The sequence below is a fragment of the Sciurus carolinensis genome, chromosome 2 (assembly GCF_902686445.1).
Source record: "Sciurus carolinensis chromosome 2, mSciCar1.2, whole genome shotgun sequence".
Taxonomy (NCBI): domain Eukaryota; kingdom Metazoa; phylum Chordata; class Mammalia; order Rodentia; family Sciuridae; genus Sciurus; species Sciurus carolinensis.
In genome coordinates this window covers 3,827,616-3,848,320 of record NC_062214.1, presented here as the reverse complement: position 1 = coordinate 3,848,320, position 20,705 = coordinate 3,827,616, and the positions used below count along the sequence as shown (strand labels likewise).

Sequence of the window (20,705 nt, the reverse complement as noted above, 5' to 3'; positions counted from 1 at the left end):
CTACTAATTTTTTAAGGTAGAATTTGTGAAGGCTGTTTTTGCACAGCGAGGTTAAAAACGTCTCTGCCGGAAGGACACGAGCAGCCAACTCCTCCCGCAGGCCGCCCGTCAGTCCTGGCCTCCACATCGTGTGTCTCGGCCTCCTGAGTCCCTCTGACAGCCTCGTGAATGCTCTCCTCCTTCGGGGCCTGCCTGGGGCCCTCCGCAGGGGCTCCGGCAGTGTGGCCCTACCTCTTCCTGCCCAGGTGCAGCCGCGCAGGGAACAGGACCCAGTGCCCGTCTGCCCGTGGCCCAGCCTGAGCCTGAGCCAGCCTGAGCCCCTCGCCCACCCTGCCCTCTGGGTTCCTTCTCTCTCGTCCTCCAGGTCCAGGAGGAGGGAAGAGGGTGGAAGGCTGTTGCTCCCTCTGTGAGGGTCCCTGCTCTGGCTGGCCCTGGCCCACCAGGGGACTGTGGAGGTGTCCCTGGCGTCCGCGCCCACCTGGCCCCTCACCGAAGTCCGCCTACTGACAAGCTGAACAGTGAGAGCCCGAGTTGCTGCCCTTTTGTTCCCTCCAGCTTAACGAGAGAAGAAAAGGATTTTTTTCCCTTTCTTTTCTCCTCCGCTTTACAGATCTTGAAGGAGAAGTTAGAGCATAACAAAACTCTCATCTGGAAAATGTCCCTGAACCTGCAGTTCTGGGAGCGTTGCGCCCCGCTTGGAGCAGAGGGCGGCTTCGCACGCCGACTCTTCAGAGGCTGTTGTCTGCACACGCCAGCTCTGCCGCTGTGTCCCTTCCTCTCCCGTTCATCCGAGGCCAGCTCAGGTTCTCACCCAGAAAGAACCTTCAAAACAACCAACGATACTTCAAAGTCTTTCCTAGTGGTTAGGGACCATTCGGGGAGAAAAGAGACAGCCTTGGGTTCTGGATAATGGAGAGAATGGGAGAAGTAGTTTTGAGATCAGATGGATGAATAATTTTTCAAAATGGACTTTTCGAAGGTTGTTTCTCGTAGTTGTCTTGAAGGGACAGGATGGAAGGGCTGTGGGAGACAGTTCTCTGTACCTTTCTGCCTCACCTACCGCCTCTGACTTTGTCCCCAGAGTCTCCTGGAATCCTCATAAGTTATCGTCTTCCAGGGTTTCGGGATCAACCCCACGCTTGGGACCACACTTGGGATCCTTGGGAAATGACCCGTCTCCTACATGAAGTTGTCTTTATTGGTCATAATTGCTCATCCTCAATCAAGGCTGTGCCCACAACCAGCCCTGGCCAACGGCCCCCCGGAATACAGTGCCTGCAGCCAGGTGGAGGGGCGGTGCAGTCCTCCCCGGTCCCAGTCAGCCTCCCTGCCCTCTACCCCGAGGCCGGTGGCTAGCTGCAGTAGATGGAAGTGCACACTCCCAGTTAAGTCTGAGTTCCAGATAAACAACGGATGCTACACATTTTAGCACGTCTGACCCAATGTTGCCTAAGACATACTTGTGCTAGAAACGACCCTTTGTTTGAGATTCAAAGGAACTAGGCACCTGCGTCTTTTGCAGGGCAGCCCTTCCCAAGTCCTTGAAGGGGCAGGCCATCATCCTTCCTGTCATGGTCCCCTGGGAGGGGGCTGGGGTGGTTCTGGATGCTTGGACATCTCAAAACCGATTTTCATCCCAAACAGTTTGGGTCTCTGCCCATGCCTGCCCAGCCTGTCCCGGGTCCTTCTCCCACGGGGCTGATTTCTGGGCTGTTATTTCAAGACTGAGCTGGTTGTCCACTGGGGAAGTGAGGCTGGTTCCCACCCACTGGGCATCCTGGCCCTCACCCATGTGCCTTTTGGTCTCTCTCCTTCCCTGCACCGGGTGTGAGGCTCAGGCGAGGCACTTCCTTCTCTGGCTTCCTTCTTCCTTCCCCGTCTCGGTGGAGACGGGGGGCGGCCCTCACTCTCTACTTTGCCAGTCTTGATATGCCACATTTCTACTCCTTCTTTCCAAAGCTGACGTGTGGAAGAAAGGGGGTTAATTTCCTTTTCTCTCTGAGACTGGAGGCAAAGCTTAGAACATAGACGCCAGAGCCGTAATCCAGGCGAGCTTGTGCGCAGGGCGCAGCTCCTTCAAACCCTATGCTAAATTTTATGACCCTCCTCACGCTATTTCATCTCCTCCCGCGCTCCCCTGTATTTGTTGGAGACTGGGTATGGGTTTCCTTCCCCGAGAGGACTTCTGCGGTAATGAAGCACCCTTGACAGCGCTCAGGCGGCTGCAGGGTTGGAGGACGTTCTGCGAGGAAAATGGATCGCCTTGCTTTCCTCTGTGGGAGACGGGATGCGGGGCACAATTGACTCATAATTTCTCAGCACAGAAGTTTGAAGGCTGCGTTTGCATAGAGACATTCAGACTCTGGGGAGAGACGGCGAGTGTGTGGCTGTTCCCCCACATGCTCCTGTCCTGTCCCCACGACATCCACCCTTGTTCATGTCCACGAGGGGGCCGACCAAACAGAATGACTCCCAGGTGGACTGCCCGCGTCCCCTGAGGGGCCACGCCTCTCTCCTTGTTCTCCTGACAGCGTTCCTAAGCACAGTGTGAGGGACGTGTTAAAACCATCAGCCTGGTTTACTCCATGATCATTTAAGTTGGGCTTCCCTTTTCTGATTTGAATTTAGGAATAACATATTTTTAAAGCTAGCTGGGGAAGATTTCTTGAATACACAATAGTCTGAGCTCTGCCGTCCCCTTGAATCTCTCTTTGGGGGACCTCAGTTTTTCACACTTGGTTTAGTATTTTGCTCTTTCTGTGGGTGTTTTAACCAGAGTTTGTGACTTCCATTGAGAGGGGATTCTGGGAAGGTAATCCCCATTTACCCACTTGTCTCTCACCGGAGAAAGTCCTTAAGTCCACAGCGGCAGGTTGGTGGGCCTGCCCAAGACGGTGCCGGGTGGGAGTCTAGGAATTGCCAAGGAAGGACAAACTCCCGAAGTGGCCTTCCTTCCCCTCCAGGAAAGTTTGCACCTTTGTTTTCCTGCTCTCCCCACAACCTTGAGCTTCTGTCTGTCGTGGTCAAGAGATTCCTCCCCTCACCCTCCTGCGGCCTTCCCGGCAGGATTTTCTGGGTGTGCGATGAGTTGGCATTCTTCTGCAGATGGGAGTGGAGGCTGCCAGCCACGGTTCCTCCTAGGCCTCTGCAGGATTGCAGAGCAGTGGGGTAGAGACCATCAGGAAAGGTCTTCTGAGTTTTTGCATGCCTCCAGTGGACATTCCGGGTGGTTCTCCTGTGTCAACTGCTGCTTTTAGAAAATAAGTCTAGAGCTCAGACCTCCTGGCTCATTGCACAGGTTACAGATGACCGCTAAGGCGCCGGTGCCTTTCCGTCCTCTCCTTCCCTCCACTGTGTATGTCGTCTACCTGTGTTTCCAGGTGGGCCTGGGGGCTTGGGACCAGCTGGGTGTCACGTTTCCCGTGCGTTCCCACTCGGCGAGGACACGGGGCTGAAGCATCAAGCCGAGTGCTCCTGCCGTGAGCACGTTCTCTTGTTCCCTGCCACAAAGCACAGCCTCTCCAGAGCTGGGTGAGGAGGAAAGCAGGACTTCGCGGCATTTCCGCATTTCATAGGCGTGGGTCCATCTCCGCCCACCAACTCTCTCCCCTTTGTTCCTCCCACCTCAGCTTCCAAGTCGCATGTGACCCTGGAGTTCAAGTCCCCACGATTTTCTCAGCAGGGCTGAGCCAGCGCCGAGGGCTTTGTTCTCTGCTTCAGTCTGAAAGCACTCATGACCGTCCTCTGTATTTCTTGTTGGAATCCATAGAAACCACGTCCAGGCTTTTGCTGAGAAGACTCCATCCAGGCACCTTGCGGGAGCTTTGCAGGCACCCGAGGACTCTTTCTGTTGAGGTGGAAATCTTGAGGGAAGATAAAGCCGAGGCGAAAGCATTTCAAATATCCCATAGTCCACCCCGTCGAGTGTCTCTCATTATCAGGAGACCCTCACTTACAGAGTAAGTGGAGTAGATGCTGGCGTGGACATTTTCAAAGAGTAATTTGGGACCATGTTTACCTCCCCCTCCATCTGGGTCCCTGGTGTCTAGTCTGCCATTCCTCTACCTTGCTGAAATATTTCCCACCGGCTCTTCCACGAATATTGTTTGGAAGAAATATCTGAATGGATAAAATGTTCAGCTTCCCGAACACTGGCCTTTCCCCTACCAGGTAAAAGCTAGAGAACCCCAGGGCAGGAGTCAACAGTGGGAAAAGCCTCCCCCGGCTCCACTCGGGGTTAGTACCTAAACTCGTTATGGAAATGGAACAGACTCCCCCATCCTCTTGGCTGGTTTTCTTAGCAAATTATGCTTCGTGATCTTAATTCCAGTTTGAGTCTAGGTTCTCTCTCAACATTTTCCTGTCCACAGAGGCTATACCTAGAGGGTTTTCTTTCCCTAAGGTGATCGGAACCCCAGAACTGGCCAGGCTTCCATGTTCTCTTCCTTGAACTATTTCCAGCTTGACAGAATTCAACTTTTCCCTCTCTCAGGATTCATGAGGAAGCAAAGGGAAGCTTATTCTCCCCAGCTATGATCAATAAAATGGACCAATTTCTCTTTTCTAAGGATGCAAAACTTGCAGAGAAATGAACTTTCCCTAATACCTCAATCACATTTGGAGAAAGGGACAGCTGTTTCTGGATTCAGTAATGAGAATCATTGAAAATGATAATTCAAAGATCAGGTCCTCTTGATCTCAGTTTGGGACTTTTAGAGTTCCAAGGGCATGTTCAATAATTGTATTATTTTTCTCTTCAACTCTCTTCTTTTGCTTTCTGGGTTTCAGGTACAGGCAGTGGTTCAGGCACGAACTTGAACTTCAGAATTGGTTTTGAGGGCTGGGGCTGAGGCTCAGTGGAAGAGCACTTGCCTAGCATGTATGAGGCACTGGGTTTGATCCTCAGCACCGCGTATAAATAAATAAATCAATTAATTAATTAATAAAAAGTTATGAAATTTTTAAAAAAAAGAATTGATTTTGAAAGGAACTTTCCACTACCCATCCTTCAGGAGAAGAAAAAAACAACAAAGCAAAACAATGAAACCTCTGACAGGAAATTTTAAATAGGTTGCCTTTCCTCAAAGAAATAGAAAAGAACTGAGGGCCACTAAGAAAAACAGTTTCTGGAGCAACAAGTGTGATCATTGAAGAGGCGACCCTACGAGAACCGCGCTGTGGTCAGACGCCCTGGCAGGAGGCGTTTGGTAGATGTGTTTCTCTACTTCTTCTGTTCCTCTGAGGCTTCGGGTCCTGTCGGTCACCGGGGGTGCGTCTCAGAGATTCCTCAGGCTGTCCACTTGTGACACTCCTGCCAGATTAGGTGTCCTTGTGCTGTGATTCATAGCCCATCTCTCCGTGGCTTCACCACAATACTGATCATTGTATAATTATGCCCTAATTTTCCTCTCTTCAGCTAAGTGTGCACTGCATCAGCTGTGCAGAATCGAGCTCCTTGAGTTATCGGCAATAAACCTGTGCTCAATTCCAGGGCAAAGCCAGGGTGGGGTCTTTGATCCCACCCTCCCCCCGACCCCTGACTCGTTTATTTTCCTTCTTGCTGGAATCGCTTTTAAATTCTGCACACAGTTATGCTTTTAAGTGACTGAGATACTTTAGCTGGACTTCTCCCCCCTCAAACCACTAACATAGTTTAGGGAAAATTCCTCTGAGGCTGAAGTTATCAAAGTAGCTGTCTTTCATTTAAAAAAGAAATTTAAAAAGTAAAAAGAGCCGCTCTGACTGGGCCTTCTGGAGGTGCAAGGCTTCCTCCCTGTGTGGGTGGCCCAGGGCCTCAGCCTGCTGTGGGGTGGTGGCTACTTCCCGGAGAGTGACTCGAGGAGGAGGATTTCTTCTCCCACTTCACACTTGTGTCACTCTGTATGTAGAGATGGGCAGAAGGGGAGGGACTCCCACCATCCCTGTGTCCTGCTCTCTGCCACAAATCACCTCAGAATGTTTTCCCAAGGAGAAACAAAATGGCAGCCCAAATCCAGGCTACCTCTTCACCAGCTCGCTCCCCACTTCTCCAGCTGGAGCTAATGGCTCGGGACCATTATTTTTCCTGTCAGAATTAATAGAAGATATTCTTTTCCCAAAGCCATTAGTTAAGTAATATTGCTTACAGAATTGCTGAAACAGGATAACACCTCCTTCTCCAGGGTGTAAATCTTAAGAAATGATGAGGCAACTGCTCAGACACATCAATTATATCCCAGAGCCTGAACTTTTCTCTTTACAATTTTCATTTAGATTAAGAAAGTTTGAAATTAATGATCCATAAAGTAGATTCTCTTGATTTAATTTTGGCACTAAAGAATTCAAATAATATTAGCTTTCCTCCCTTCATTTAGTTTCCCTTCTTCTCCACAATTTGTCCTCTCTTTAGTTTAGAGCATTCTCTTATTGTTTGGGCATGATTAAACTTTTGACTTACTGAAAGATTTTAAGAACAATTTTCCACTATTTTTTTTTAGAAACTGGTAAATGAAGTGTTCTCAGACTGATTGCCTTTCATCAAAGAAAGAGAACAGAAATGAGAACCATAGAGAAGAGTAGTTTCTGGAAAAGGAGATTCAAATGATTACATAGAAGAGGGAAAGCTAAAAAAAAAAAAAATCAGAATTACAGAAATACTCTAGGTTAAGTTAGATATGTAAAAACATCTTTCTCTTCTTTTTGTGGGCTTCCTAGCTTTTCTCTGCCAAACAAACAGAACTTTAGTTACCAGTGTGGGAGATTTGTCACCTTTGATCAGCAGTTTTGGTAAGAGGACTGACTGAACTTTTAACTTTGCCTGAACACAATGGACACATCCTTCCTTAGTATTTCCAGTCCAAATTTTGGAACCACCATCATAATTTGTCTTTTATTTTTCTGACCCACAAATGGTCTTTAGCAATACCACACTTATTGTGGCACAGACAGCAATGCAGACAGAGCAAGGGAAGGCTGATAACTCTCCATTGCCCCTGAGGTCACCAGAGTTAGGTTGGTGCACATCCTTGTACATCTTTCTCTGCATGCATGTAAATGTGGACAGAGGCTTTTCTTTTCTTTCTTTCTTTCTTTCTTTCTTTCTTTTTTTTTTTTTTAACAGAAAAGAACAATGCCATAGTAGGAATCATCAACCCTTCTTCATGTATCTTGTACAAAACTCTAGGCCAATATATGCAGATTATTTTAATAGCAGCTCAAAATCCCACAGTTTGGATGTACTGTCCTTCGTTTCTCCAGCCTTTCCTCTGCTGATGGATGATCACGTTGGTTCCTGTTGTTTTCTTACTATCGTCACAAGAACATTCTAGCTCAGTTTCCCAAAGAGCAATCGATGGAACAACAGCTTTATTATTATTTAGCTCATCTTGTAAGATATTACCAATTGCTGTTCAGAAACAGATTTGCTCTCCCATAAATGTTTTTTAAACAGCATTTTTTCAAGGAAATTTTGCCTCAGCAAGAGGGGAGAGCTTTGCCCTCAGTGTCACTGGGGCACTTGAGTTTCCTAAATACCAAGGGTCACCTGCTGGTCTCTCATTGGCTGAATTCAGACCATGGAGATGTCGAGTAGCACAGTTGTTGTAGTGGTTTTGAAAATTAGCTATCAATTTTTAAAATCATACCCAAAACCAATGTCTGGTTAGTTCTTGGAAAACAGACAGCTCCGCTGAGCGGGAGCCTGGGTCCTCCGCCAGCTCTCTCAGCTGCCCCTGGGTATGTGGATGCCCCCTGCCTGCCCCCCAGGTCCCCGGGGGTGTGATTCGCCTGGCTGCTGCAGCATCTGAGGCAAGCATCTTGGTGTGAACCGCAGTCTCTCCACGTTGGTGTTGCTGACTTTGGGGCCAGAAAACTCAGTTGTATTACAGGATGTTCAACAGCGCCCTGGGTCTCACCCAGGAGAGGTGTAGACACTCCTGCCCTCACACCCTGAGTCAGGACACCCAAAACGTCCCCAAACATCACCTCAGGTTACTCCAGAACCACTGGTTTGAATGTGCTTTCCTGGGTAAATTCTGAGAAAAAAACTAACTCTGAAATGTTTCTAGTCAGCCCCAGCAGAAAATATTGGAGAGGACAGTGATCCAAACCTGCTCCTTCTGTCTCCGGCGTGGAGATCCAGGACGACTGAATTTGCAGGTGGTTCTGGGTGGTTTATGTGTACCTGATCACACACTCACAAAAGACCCGATTTTCTAAATACTGTGTGAGGCGCTCCAAGTGAGTCCCTGGCACAAAGGTAGACATCACCTTTGTTTGCTGTGGTTTTTCTTCGGTGCTGGTGGCTGGTCACCAGCCTGTTGCCCTGCATCTCCCCAACAGGGGTTTCTGGGGCCAGCAGGGGGCTGCCAGGGGCCCTGGGCTCCCCTCCTCTGTCAGGACATCTCCATCTTTTCTAATGACCTCCCTGTATCTTTCCTCGTTAGAATTAATGGAGAAGTATTAATTCTTTCCCCAAAGCTATTAGTTAAGTCGCAGTGCTTGGAAATTGCTGAAACAGAATAATTTCTCCTTCATTCCAGGGTGTAAATCTTGAGGAGCAATGAGAAGCTGTTTCAGGTGTATCGACTGCATCCTAGCGAAGAGGCCCACACAGACACGTTTTACCCAGCAACAAGAAACTTCTGCCATAATGACGTATAGCGCTGTTGTCTAGGTTCAGTGTGGGCACCTCATGCTTCAAATAGTATTTCTTTCTCGTCTCCAATTTTCTTTCCGTGATTTGAGAACCCTTCTTTGACTCTGTATTTTAAGGCCATGCTCTTATTGTCTGGGCATGATAAAATTTTTAACTTAGAGCAAGATTTAAAATGCCAATTTGCCCTAAACAGTTTAGGTAGAGGATGTCTGAGGGAGAGGACTCATCGTGATTGCCCTTCATCACAGGAAAAGAAAAGAGATGAGAGTCACTGAGAAACGTGGCCGTGAAGTGAAAGATCTGGTCATGATTACTTAGAGGCAAACTTTCCCAAGATCACATTAGGGTGGCGCAGAGTGCTCCAGGCTGCCCGGGTAAACGCGCTCCTCTGGTGCTCTCAGGCTTGCCCCCCCGGGCTCTTGTCTGGAGCCGCCTCTGCTGCCCACCTTGGGGTGCTGATTGCTTTCTGATTGGCATGGACAGAGATTTCACCCTGCTCTCCCGAGAGGAGCAAGCCTCTCTCTGCTGTCCTTCCTGGCCATGTCACTTTTCTTAAATAGGTTTTATAAACAAAAAGTGTAACAGGATTGCAGAAACCCATGAGCTCACAGCCAACCGTATGATAACACCAGGTATGCAGAGGATGCTTTCAGAAAATGGGTTGAATGATGGAATAACACAGGATTCTGGCTCAGGAGGATGGTGGGTGTGGCCGGTGTTGTTTTCCTCCATCCCAGGGGTACAGGTTGGATGGGGACCCTCTGGTGTGGAGCGTCTTCCTGTCTTCCCTTCCTAGTGTTCACTACATTTGTTTGGGGGATTTTCTGTGTGATTCTTTGCTTCCGGAATCTCTTTCCTATTGGAGGGTGGTCTCTGGGAGGGGGATCTGCCTCTTCCGCTGCTGAACATGCCCCGTGTGTGGCTTGTGTCATGGCACCCCATCAACATTCAATCGATATTTAGGCTCAATCATCCGGGTCAAAAATGAGCTCAAAAAGTATGGGCTTAACAAACAAGCCCGATAAATATTTGAACAAATGGGCAAAGACCTGTGGACGGGGCAATTGCTTTTAAAGACCTCTCGGCTCTAAGTAATCGCACAGTTTAATCGCCAGCACGTTGTGCATCTTTTAATGACGGGGATGCTTCTCAACAGGTTAATCTCCAGTTGATTAAGGGCCGAGGAGATGGTGCCCACTTCTGTGACCACGCCGGCAGCTTTCTTAGAAGGCCGACTCTGCGGACTCACTTTTAGCCCTGCAATTCCGTCTGCAGACTCCACAGTAATGGAGTTTTTGGCGTATGGGGACAAACCCAAAGAAATGTTTCAAATGACTTACATTTTCAGATAATGATACTTGAGTAGTACATGGACTATCATCTTAGCAAGGCCTAGAATTCTGGCAGCCGGAAGCAGGTTTGAGCTGGAGATGGGCAGCCACGTCCCGAGCTCTCATCCTGTCTTTCTTTGCCACATTTTCTTTTTAATTATCTTACCATTTCCTATGGCCCTTTCAAGAGGGCTAAATTTACAATTGCTGTAACGGCTGAAGCAGTTGCTTCCTCCTGACGTGGTGTGGCAATTATTTCTGAGAGACATTATTAAAAACGCAGCCTTTAATCAGGGGGAGAGCAGAAGAGCGGCGGCGAGCAGCATGAGAGATGGCTCCTCTAATGAGATTCACGTAATTGTGGAAGAGCAGCCGGCGCCCAAGATCGCAAGGCGACGCGGCATCTGTAATTTCTGAAGATGCAGGAAGTGATTCATGCGGTGTGATGCTGAAGCCGGCACAGGAGCACATTCTGTGCCTTCCAATGTGACCAGGGCATGACTGACTTTTTGAAAAGGCCATTCATTTAAAAGCAAGTTAGCGTCCTGCTTCAATAATCCAAATTAGTTTAACACACTTCGGTGACATTATTTCAGCATTTTTCACAATTATTAGAGATAACTCACTTTTCTCTGTAGACTGTAGGGTCAAAAGCAAATTAAATCAATGGATTTTCTTCCTCTGTGCTCTCAGATGAGCCAGAGTTTTCTGTCCGACTTGCTCTGCCCTTTCTGTTTGAGTTTAAAAACCCAAACAACCTGTTGGGGAGACATGGGCCAATTTGATTACTTTCTCTATGCTAATTAGTTTTACCTTCCTGTTGGATGGAATGAATGGCCCGGTTGCTTTGTCACCGTGGGGGCAGAGCTTAATCCACTTAGTGGAGCAGTTGTCCCGGGAAACTGTGGCCCCAGGAAGGTCCCATCATTATTACTGTCTGGAGATTTGTTGCAGGCGAGAGTGAAAGTCTATCTCGCCCCCGTTGCTTTCTCTTCTACTTCCTTGCCATAATTGAGTCACCTCATGTGGCCCCAGACCCCCTGGGCAACGCTGGGGGGTGCCAGGCACAGCCAGTTCAGCACGAGATGAGGGACCAGCCAAAGGGTAGTCCTGCCATGGAGCCCCACACCTCCTCCCCAGCCCTGACTCCGGGTCCTAGCAGCTTGCCTTACACGTCCCAGGCGGCAGGTGGGAGAACCCTTCCGTGAAGACCACTTCCCCAGGAAGGTGATCGCCTGACACTGGGGCCCCCGTGAAGTGCTAGCACCAAACAGGCTTTTTACAGTCACTTCTTAGATATGGGCCAGTATGAAGATGGCTCCTTCCCTCAGTGAGCCTTTGACACGAAGAGAGACAAAACCCTGAAACAAAAGAACGTGGGAGAGAGACCCTGTAGGGAGTGGCAAGACCCAGTGGTCAGGTTACAGCAACAAGCTGTCACCTAGGTGGCCAGAGGAAAAAGGGGAGGTGATGAAGAACAGGATGCAATTTTGGAAAATGGGAAAGGACCTTAGAAACTGAAAGAATGATGGCAGAAACGGAAGCTGAAGAGCTGGAATAGAAAGTTGGGCACCCACAGAATCAGTTAGGTGTCCACCAGTGGATGGATGGGTGCAGAAGATGTGGTCTGTGCACACAATGAAGTCTTATTTGTCCATAAAGAGGAATGAAATTATGTCATTTGCAGGAAAATGGATGGAACTAGAGACCATCATGTTAAGTGAAATAAGCCAAACTCAGAAGGTCAAGGGTCATGTTTTCTCATATGTGGAGGCCAGAGAGGAAAAGGGAAAAGAAAGATGGGTGGTGGATCTTGTGGAAATCAAAGGGAGGTGAGCAGAGCAGAGGAAAGGGACGAGGGGAGAGAGGAGGAGAGGGAAGAGGGACATGCTGGGACAATATTGGCCAGATTATATCATCCCACTGTGTGCATGTACAAATAGGTAACAAGGAACTCTACCACTGTGCACTGTTATAATGTACCAGTGAAAAAACGTGAAAAAAGATGAGGGAACTCTCCCAAAAGAAAACAGGAAGACAAAGATATAGAAAATGGGAAAGAAAAGAAAGATAAAAGAGTATAGCAGCAGGAGAGCAGTTCAGGAGAGCAGTTCAGGAGAGCAGTTCAGGAAAGAGAGAAAATACGAAACAGAAGAAAATCAAAGAAATGGCACTGAAGTCCAGGAGGCCTATCAAATGTCACAGGATGGTGGTTAATGGAAATGCATTACATTCTTGGAAATTGCTAAGAGAGTAGATTTCAGGTCTTCTCACCTCACCCTCCAACAAGATAAGTATTTGAAACAATGCATATGTTAATTGGTTTTATTTAGCTTCTCCATAATGCATAGATATTCAAAACAAAACAATGTATGCTATTAAAAAAGTAAGATAGAATGAACCATGTTTTTCTAAAATCAAAAGATAAGATTTAGATCAAAAGGCCCCACTGCATGCCAGCAGGTCCCTGCAGACACCCAGAATGGTGGTGACATGAGGCACAGAGGAGCTGCAGAACTTCCAGGAAAGGAAGCACCCAGCGCTGCCCCAGAGGATGGAGAACCACGAATCATCCTGGAGACTTCTCCCCCAGAACCTGACGGCGCTGCAACACGGGTTCTTCCCTCCCTCCCTCCCTCTCTGCCTCCCTCCCTCCCTCTCTGCCTTCCTCCCTCCCTCTGTGCCTCCCTCCCTCCTTCCCTGCCTCCTCCCTCCCTCTCTGCCTCCCTCCCTCCTTCCCTGCCTCCTCCCTCCCTCTCTGCCTCCCTCCCTCCTTCCCTGCCTCCTCCCTCCCTCTCTGCCTCCCTCCCTCCCTCTCTGCCTTCCTCCCTCCCTCTCTGCCTTCCTCCCTCCCTCTCTGCCTCCCTCCCTCCTTCCCTGCCTCCTCCCTCCCTCTCTGCCTCCCTCCCTCCCTACCTTCCTTCCTTCCAAAATTTATTATGGGAGTGTTAGACTCTGAAGAGAGATATTTCTATAGAAATGAAAATAAATCTTAGACTATTGAGGGTGGGCAGGATTGATTTAGTAGGATTGATTTCAGTCCATCGAAGCTAAGCAAAAGAGAAAAAAAGGATCATTTCCCCCAGGGAAGCAGCTTGGGCAGGAGTGCCCCCCGGTCACAGCAGCTGGGCGGCTGGGCAGAGGGCGGGCTCCTGGACCCTGTGGACTGGACGCATCCGCCTGGCTTGGGCTGAAGAAGGGCGGTGACGGGGGTGAGGAGTGTGGTGTGGGGAGAGTGGCCTGGCGCAGGAAGGGCTGCCCTCCGCCCTGATGGGCAGTCACGGCTGCACTGCGGACCGAAAGCACGTGGCGAAGGTGTGTGAGACCTGCTGTTGGGAGTGAAGGAGGGAAGTAGGAAGAGAATCCCCAGCGGGAAAAGATGTGGCAGAAAGCCCGAGCGGCGGCCGGGCCCTCCGTCCAGGGCAGCCACCAACACCATGAGCGCAACGCAGGGTGGGCCAGGCGGCTTCCTGGGTGCGGGACCTGTGGAACAGTTTCCTCAGCTCACCCCCAGGTGTTCGTCACCCTCCCCGCCATTCTGCTGTCCTTTCCACCTGCATCCTGGGTCCCTGGGAGGGACTGGAGGGGTGAGTGAGGGGAACAGGCTGTTTTGTGGACGCTGGGGACGTCCCCGGCCCCCAGCGACAAGCAGCAGCAGTGCAAGGCCGACCTCATCCCCTGCTGCCGGGTGCTCTGACGGAGACCAAGAGGCCGAGTCCCCAGGGTGCTGCCGTCCATGGTCTAGCATGACGCTTCTGCTGGGGCCACCTGCTGTGTGGCAGGAAATTCAAGCTGATCTGAAATGAAGCCGAGCAAACGTGACCAGGAAGATGGCTCTGAGGGGGGAAAATGCCACATGAAATAGCATTTATGAGGAATGGAATTTGGGGGTTTTCCTGTTTGGGGAACTGATGTTGCTACTTCTGTCCTTCACAGAAGTCTTTGCTTCACTTCTTACCTGACCAAGTGTGGACTGGTCAGAGGTAGGGAGCTGGGCAAGGTGATGGAGATGAACCTGGTGGTGGTGAGGAAGACAAGGACCAGCTTTTGGGAAGTTGTTTTTCGCGCCTTTTATAATTCCAGATGTGTCCCCCTCTCTCAGGTCTACATCTGCAAGGACACTCATCTTGTGCGGAATTGTCTCTTGCTTGTGGGAATGAAGAAGAGAAGGAAGATGACTGTGGACACATCTCAGAAACCTCCTCTCCTAGCCCAAGTTCAAGGACCATCAGGGAAAGAGACAAACTGACTGAGAAGGTGGGGATTCTGACTTTGGGCATCTCTGCCTGCCTGTGACTGGGTTTTTGGCTCTCCTTTTTCCTGTTGTCATTGTTGGCTGTAGCAAAACTAGTGGGGACCCCCTATTGGAGTTTCCTGGCACGAAAGCCCACTGGGCAAAAATATTTCCAAAGTTCTGCACTGAAAAATTGGGTAATTTTGCTCGTGAAAGAGTTGGGATTATTTCTGATGGTTTATCACAAATCCTTGGGACATTAGTCATTCATACTTGAAGAAAGATGCTGCGGTGCACCCGAGGGCACGGTGACAAGAGGTCACCCCGGACGATGGTGGGGCCGCATGTTGAAGACCACTAGCATCCTCACCCGGACCACACGTCGAGCAGTGCTGATTGGGAAAGCACCTGAGTACACAGTGCCATAAAATCACCCCACACTGTGTGAGCTGTGGTGACTGCCAGCAGGCAGCTTAGGACCGGGTGGATAATTGAGTGGCTTTGTTTTTGACACAGCCAGATAAAAACACATAGCAATCTCAGCAACCGATTTTGTATCAATAAGGAGCCTGACTTGAGTTAATGCACCAATTAGTTATTAATGGAAACTTATTGAGGGCATCACATTGAAGTTCACGCTCAGTAAAGAATCATTAAAACCTTGAGACCTTGTTTTCATTGAGGACCATGTTTCTGACCACTTTTTCTTTGTACCAATTAACCTTCTCTCCCTCCATTTCTTTTCCTTTGCACTCCGTTGCAGGGTATTTCTCCATCTGCTGGCAGGCACGATGGCTGCTCTCAGCAGCACGACACGGCTGCCGTGTCATGGTTGCCCCTGCAAGTTGACACCTGTGTGGCAGTGGTAAAGGATGACCCTATGCCCCGTGGCAAAGGTCTTGAGGCCAGACAGCCGGAAGCCCAGCTGCCACCTTCCCGGGGTCAAGTCGTGGGAGATCCCAAACCTTGCGTTTCTACAGATGCTCAAGAGCCTCCTTCCTTTGGGTCCAAAGGAACCTTTCCCCACCATGACATTGCCACCTCTGTCGCTGCCATCTGTATTTCTGTGGGGGCAACAGCAGGTCACACAAAGCTGGGAATTCACAGTGCAGAGCCTCAAGAGCACAGCTGGGCTGCAGGGGAGACTCTGGCCCAAAGCTCCCCAGAGAGAAGAGCCATTGCCGAGGGCACATCACAGACGCCCTTGCCAGCAAAACTGACATCTGTACAGAAGATGGTGGGATCAGCTCCCCTGGGCTCAACCAGAGAAGTTCATCTTGAAATACCAGCTTCAGGACTAAGTGCGTCTCCTTCACACCAAGAGGAAGGGAGACACCAGGCACTTTTTCCTCCCAGGGGTCAATATGGGTGTGGGGAAATGGCCATCCCCTGTCCCAAGGCAGGAAGTGACGGTGGGAAATGCCAAGTGTCTGAATTAACTGTTTGGAAGGGTCGTGTGGTTTCCCCCAGCCCAGGGCAGCCCTCAGAAGCCCCTGAAGCCCCTCCCCGGTCCATCAGGAAGAGGAGTTTGGAAGGCATGAGAAAGCAAACCCGGGTGGAGCTCAGTGACTCCAGCAGTGACGACGAAGACCGCCTGGTCATAGAAATATGACGCCTTAGCAGCAAGATCAAGTCCCCGGCTGAAGACTGTTGATGCTTCACAAGTGAAAGTCCTCAAGCTGCAGAAGCACCGAGTCGCTAACAAAACACCTGCAGATCAGGAAAGCCATCTGGCTCTTTCCAAGCCAACTCCAACCAGCCCCAGGCCCCAGTTGGCCGCACCCTTTCCCAGCCCCTCTTGGGCACGCTCCTCTGGTGCCACGAAGCTCGGTCTGAGAAGGCTCGGCCTACACAGAAACGGGGCCTTGCCTGCAGCCTGACCCAGCCTTGGCCCCACCACCCACCTCTGGGAGAAGAGCATTGACCCCGGGAGCCACGGTCGGCACACTGACCGTGGACCCGGCGTCGGGCCACCGACTTCTCCGTGAGTCAGCTGAGGCTTTGCTTTGGTAGTAAGCACACAAGGTTGATTGGGGGCTTGAGAAAACGGGATGCGCCTCGGGCAACATTCTGGAGACAATTCAGATTCATTCAACGACTGGCTTGGTCGGAGTACTTCTCCTCCTTGGTGGAAGCTGTAAATACACTTCAAAGATGCCCATGATCTGGTGAAGAGCCGATGTGTGTCAGTGTTGCACAAATGGTCAATGCTCATCTAGGGTCCAATGACACGCGCACGTGCTGCTCTCGTACCTGGTGCCTTTTCTGTGAGACCCCTTGAGACCATTAGTTTTTCCATCTCTTTGTAAAGGAACGCTGTGTTAAAAGTCAATAGAACAGTCTTTCTGTAATGAGTCATTTTTTGAGGGGGAAAAATTCACTTATTTTCCTCTGATTCTTTTTGTCATATTGTGCTCTGAGCAATTTCAATTAGAGGGTTCCATTTTAGTAATCCGTGCAGCTTGAATTGACGCCTGCTTCTCGTGACGGGAACCTTTCAGACTTCCTCCAGAAGCTTCAAGGATACAAAACTAATTGGAGTTTTGACGCTGTTTTACATCTCAGTAATTTTATTTTGGGGGCTTGGTGTTACTTTGCTGTCAAATTAAATCAGCCTCTGTATTGTGCAAGTCAGAACAGCATAGATAAAATTCCCCAGTATTCCAAGCCAGCGCACCCCTGTGCAGAGGAAAATAGCAAATCTACGTCAGCCAGCCCACTGAGCAGAACCTCAGATTTCCTGCTTCCTCTCCCTCTTCTTAAATGGGAGAGGAAAAACTTAAAGAGGTTTATACTGCTGCATTTCAATAAAATTTTTATACTTGTTTTTGGTATGATTTTGTACAATTTGAAATTTATAGCAGAACTCTTTTGGCTTAACTTTGATGTAATGATGTTCATATGACATCTTGTACTTCAAAGGCGAAGCAACAAAATGCACACATGTGAACACACTTTGCCAAGCCTTGGCCTGTGACTGAGTGTGCTCCCATCTTGAGTCTCTTCGTGTGGATTTTCCAATTTTGATGCTATTCATAGAAAACTTCGATGAAAGGCCAGCTTCCCCTGGTTACTGAGCATATGTCTGTGGTCATTTCATATGCACTCATAAATGGCCAGGTGATCACAGGCACGGAAGGAGGCATCTGCTTCTGGTGAAGGTGGAAGGGATGTTAGAAATCAACAGAGGGTACTTTTTAAACCAAACAGGTGGTGCAGTGGTTATCGACCCATGAGAATGACCTATGCCACTTCCTGATAGAGGCAGCATAGGAAAACCGTCCGAGTCCTGGAAGAACAGAGGTGGATTCCCAACTCTGTCTTTAGCTGGGAATTTTGCTGAAGACACTCTCTGCACCTCCATTTCCCCAAATGAAATTGAAAGAGTTGGACAAGATGAGCTGAATGTGTTTCCAGATTCCAATCCCGAGGAGAGTGAATGACAGAGAAACTGTCCTCTCCTTTACATACCTGGGCTCTATGGTTTGGGGATTTTCCCCAAGGAAACCTTGCCCCAGGTGTTCTGCATGTAAGAGTGTGGGTGGCGGTTACGAGGGACAGAAGCAAACACCTCGGGTGTGCTGCTATTGCAAAGCCTCATCTAATGCTTTCCTGGAGTTCCAGAGTTTGGTGTGATTGTGATATCAGCCATCTTATGAATGTTGGTTTGTAATCCAGATACTGAAAAGCAAAAGCAGAACACTACTGCGTGAGTGGAAGAAAACCTATCTGTCATCCAAATCGGCTACTTAGTCTTGGAAGGTATGGGACAGGGGAAGGGAATGATCTTCCAGAGCCTTCCTTCCTGGGTGGCTGCTGAGATGCCAGTTAGATCTCAGGACCCAGTAAGTCACAAGTTCAAATAGCACTGGCCACAGGATAGCAGTGGAAGCCCTGTTGTTCTATGAGCCACTGTGACTGGCTGCCACTTCCCAACCTAGATCCAATACGGCTGAATGCCGATTCCATCTTTTTAACTTCCTGTGTGTCCCACAGAGGTAGGCAGTTGACCAAGTGGTTCTGTTTCACAGGGTCATTTAGCTAGTTGTGGCAATGTTTCAAAGTATACTTTACTTTATATAAGCATGAATTTGTGAAAAGCTATAGTTCGATGGATTTTTTTAAAAATCAGAAATGTTTTTTTTTAATCACTCTAAGAGAGCTGGCTATTGAAGGCATTCTAAGGTAAAGTTTTGACTATTTTTTAAAAATTCTTTCAGAAAGCAACAAACAATCTCTGATTTTTAGAAACCCAATTTTCCTATGGGTTTTTCTATTTTAAGGGTAACATCAACAACCTCTCTCCCAGTTTGGGTAATTAAAATACAATTTAAGTATTGTCAACTGATAATTACTTTACTTTCATACTGCGCAGGTGTATACTGCATGTTGGTTCTGGAAAGAGAAACTTATTTTATAACAACACAAACTCAAGTTTAAAGATCAGATATTTCCCTTTTCCCCTAGGGCTGTTAATTTATTTTCAAGTGAGGATCTTAATCAACTGGTGCCTCAGCTTCCTCCATGGAGAATAGCCCTAGGGATGTGGTGTGGGCTGTGGTGAAGGGTGTTTGGATTCTTCACCTTGCTCACAGGGCAAGGTAAGCCAGGGCCACAGCTCAGGGTGCTTGAGGTGTCTGCCAGTTTATTTCTTTATTCCTACCCAGCCTCATCTCACTTCTTCAGATGCTTGAAGGAAAGGGGCCTCACTTCCTCCCTTGGCAATATAAATTTTTACCTGACTCCTAAAGGCACACGTTTTTTGGTGGACAAACTGGATCCTCCTAGTCATAAGGTGTGATGAATAACTCATCCTTCCTTGTAGGGCTAAACTTCGGGCTTCTAGATGAAGTGAACTCCCCTTTGATTCACACCTCACAATAACCAGGAGGACATGTGGTTTCTTTGCCAAGAAATCAAAATAAAAGGGGGAAGAGTATTAACTCTGAAATTCGGCCAAAAGGAGGCCAATAGCATGGTGGGGGACCTAGAGCAAGTTAGAACTTCCCTTCCTAAAATCCCCCTTCTGAAATCAAGATCAGAAGAGTAGTCTTGAAAATGCATTTTGACCACAGTCCTTGGCATGAAAGAAACGATCTGCAGTCTCATGCCAAAAAGTGTTCCCTTGCATTTACATTCATGACTTAGAATGATCACATTATTCATTTTTCCCCAGCACAGAAATTTGCATTTTGCACAAAATTTGCCTTGTGCAGCAGATTTTTATAGTTATGGAAACTGTCATCATGATGGGAATGTACTGCTGCTCAACTCCCCAGACATAATTTAATATGGGGAGGAGAAAATGGTCTGCCTGGCCTATGGGTGATCATATTTCTACTACTGCAGCATGAAGGGCTTGTGTAGCCCTTCTCACTGCAGTTGTTATTCCCATAATTCGTGTGCGGGAGACACTCTGGATCTTGAAGCACTACATTTCTTGTCCCTATCTTTCAGAATTCATTAACTACTGATGTCAGGATCTAGAAAATCTCGTGTGCTAGAGTTCTACCCTGTATGGTTTTGTGTACCCATGCTGTGTACTTACGTGGGAATATGCATAATTCAGTCTGAAGAAATACAGGAACATTTGAGCATATTATTTCACCATTGGGAGAAAAGGAGCCAGAGAAAACCAGCAGCTCTTGCTGCATGGAGTCCTGGAGGACGATCACCATCTTACAAGCATAGTCAACTGTCAGGACTTAATATCCTATTGATTGTTCATAATCAGGGAAGCAATTGGCTTCTTAGTTGTTTGTTGACATTTATTTCCTTCTTTATATAGTTAAATTATTTTGTTTTGATAAAAATAAAGCTTAAACTGAAAATGTCTCATCTGTTTTGTTGGTATTTTAACTGGAACCACCACAAGCAATATCCTGTATGACTTGGATAACTGGTTATTTCCAACAAGTTGACTAGACATCCTGTCCGCCATATTGGTATCCCATTCCATTCAACAAAAGGATTAGGTAATGGTGAATTATTACATTCTCTTGTGCTGTTTCTTTCTCCCATGTGTCTCATTTGTCATTATCTGCCATATTTTATAGTTTGTAGCTTAGAAATGTGTTTTTAAACTCTTAATGTAGCTAAACTTTGAAACCACATGAGGGCACTATCCACAGTGCAATAATCCAAAACTTTCCCCCTTGGAATTGGTGTTTCTTGGATATTTAATTTTATTCGTCAACAGAGAAAACATCCTTCCATTAAAATTGTACCTTCTTGCAAATATAATTCATGTATTTTTGCAAGAATAAGTAGACTTATTTTACAGCTTAACACAATATTCTTCTTCTGGGTATATACCATTTGAAACCACTTGAAGTCAACAGGGATAGAAGGCATTGGGGAAAAAAGTGGGAATGGGAACTTGGAAGGAACAGATACACTAATTGAGGACTCTTAATTTCTTTTTTGCTAACCCACAAAATTCTAATAGTAATAAAGTAATCCACAATTTTCAAACTTCAGTTATTTGAGGACAATCTTCATGCTT

At 48.0% G+C, this 20,705-nt stretch overlaps 1 protein-coding gene across 9 annotated transcripts in view; it reads left to right on the top strand.

The window, feature by feature from the left end:
- Window positions 1-20,011, top strand: part of Znf831 (zinc finger protein 831) — an 81,479-nt gene extending 61,468 nt beyond the window's left edge. For 2 of the 9 annotated variants that reach the window (XM_047541779.1, XM_047541780.1), the window contains exons 5-6: window positions 14,069-14,223; window positions 14,964-20,011. In XM_047541779.1, the coding sequence (XP_047397735.1) occupies window positions 14,069-14,223; window positions 14,964-15,812 (1,004 nt within the window). In that variant the 3' untranslated portion in view covers window positions 15,813-20,011. Of the gene's footprint in view, window positions 1-3,769; window positions 3,960-8,519; window positions 8,842-9,791; window positions 9,893-12,429; window positions 12,574-14,068; window positions 14,243-14,963 lie in introns of those variants that run through there. The other 7 variants (XR_007107276.1, XM_047541781.1, XM_047541786.1 and 4 more) reach the window with 7 other exon arrangements.
- Window positions 20,012-20,705: the final 694 nt, after the last annotated feature.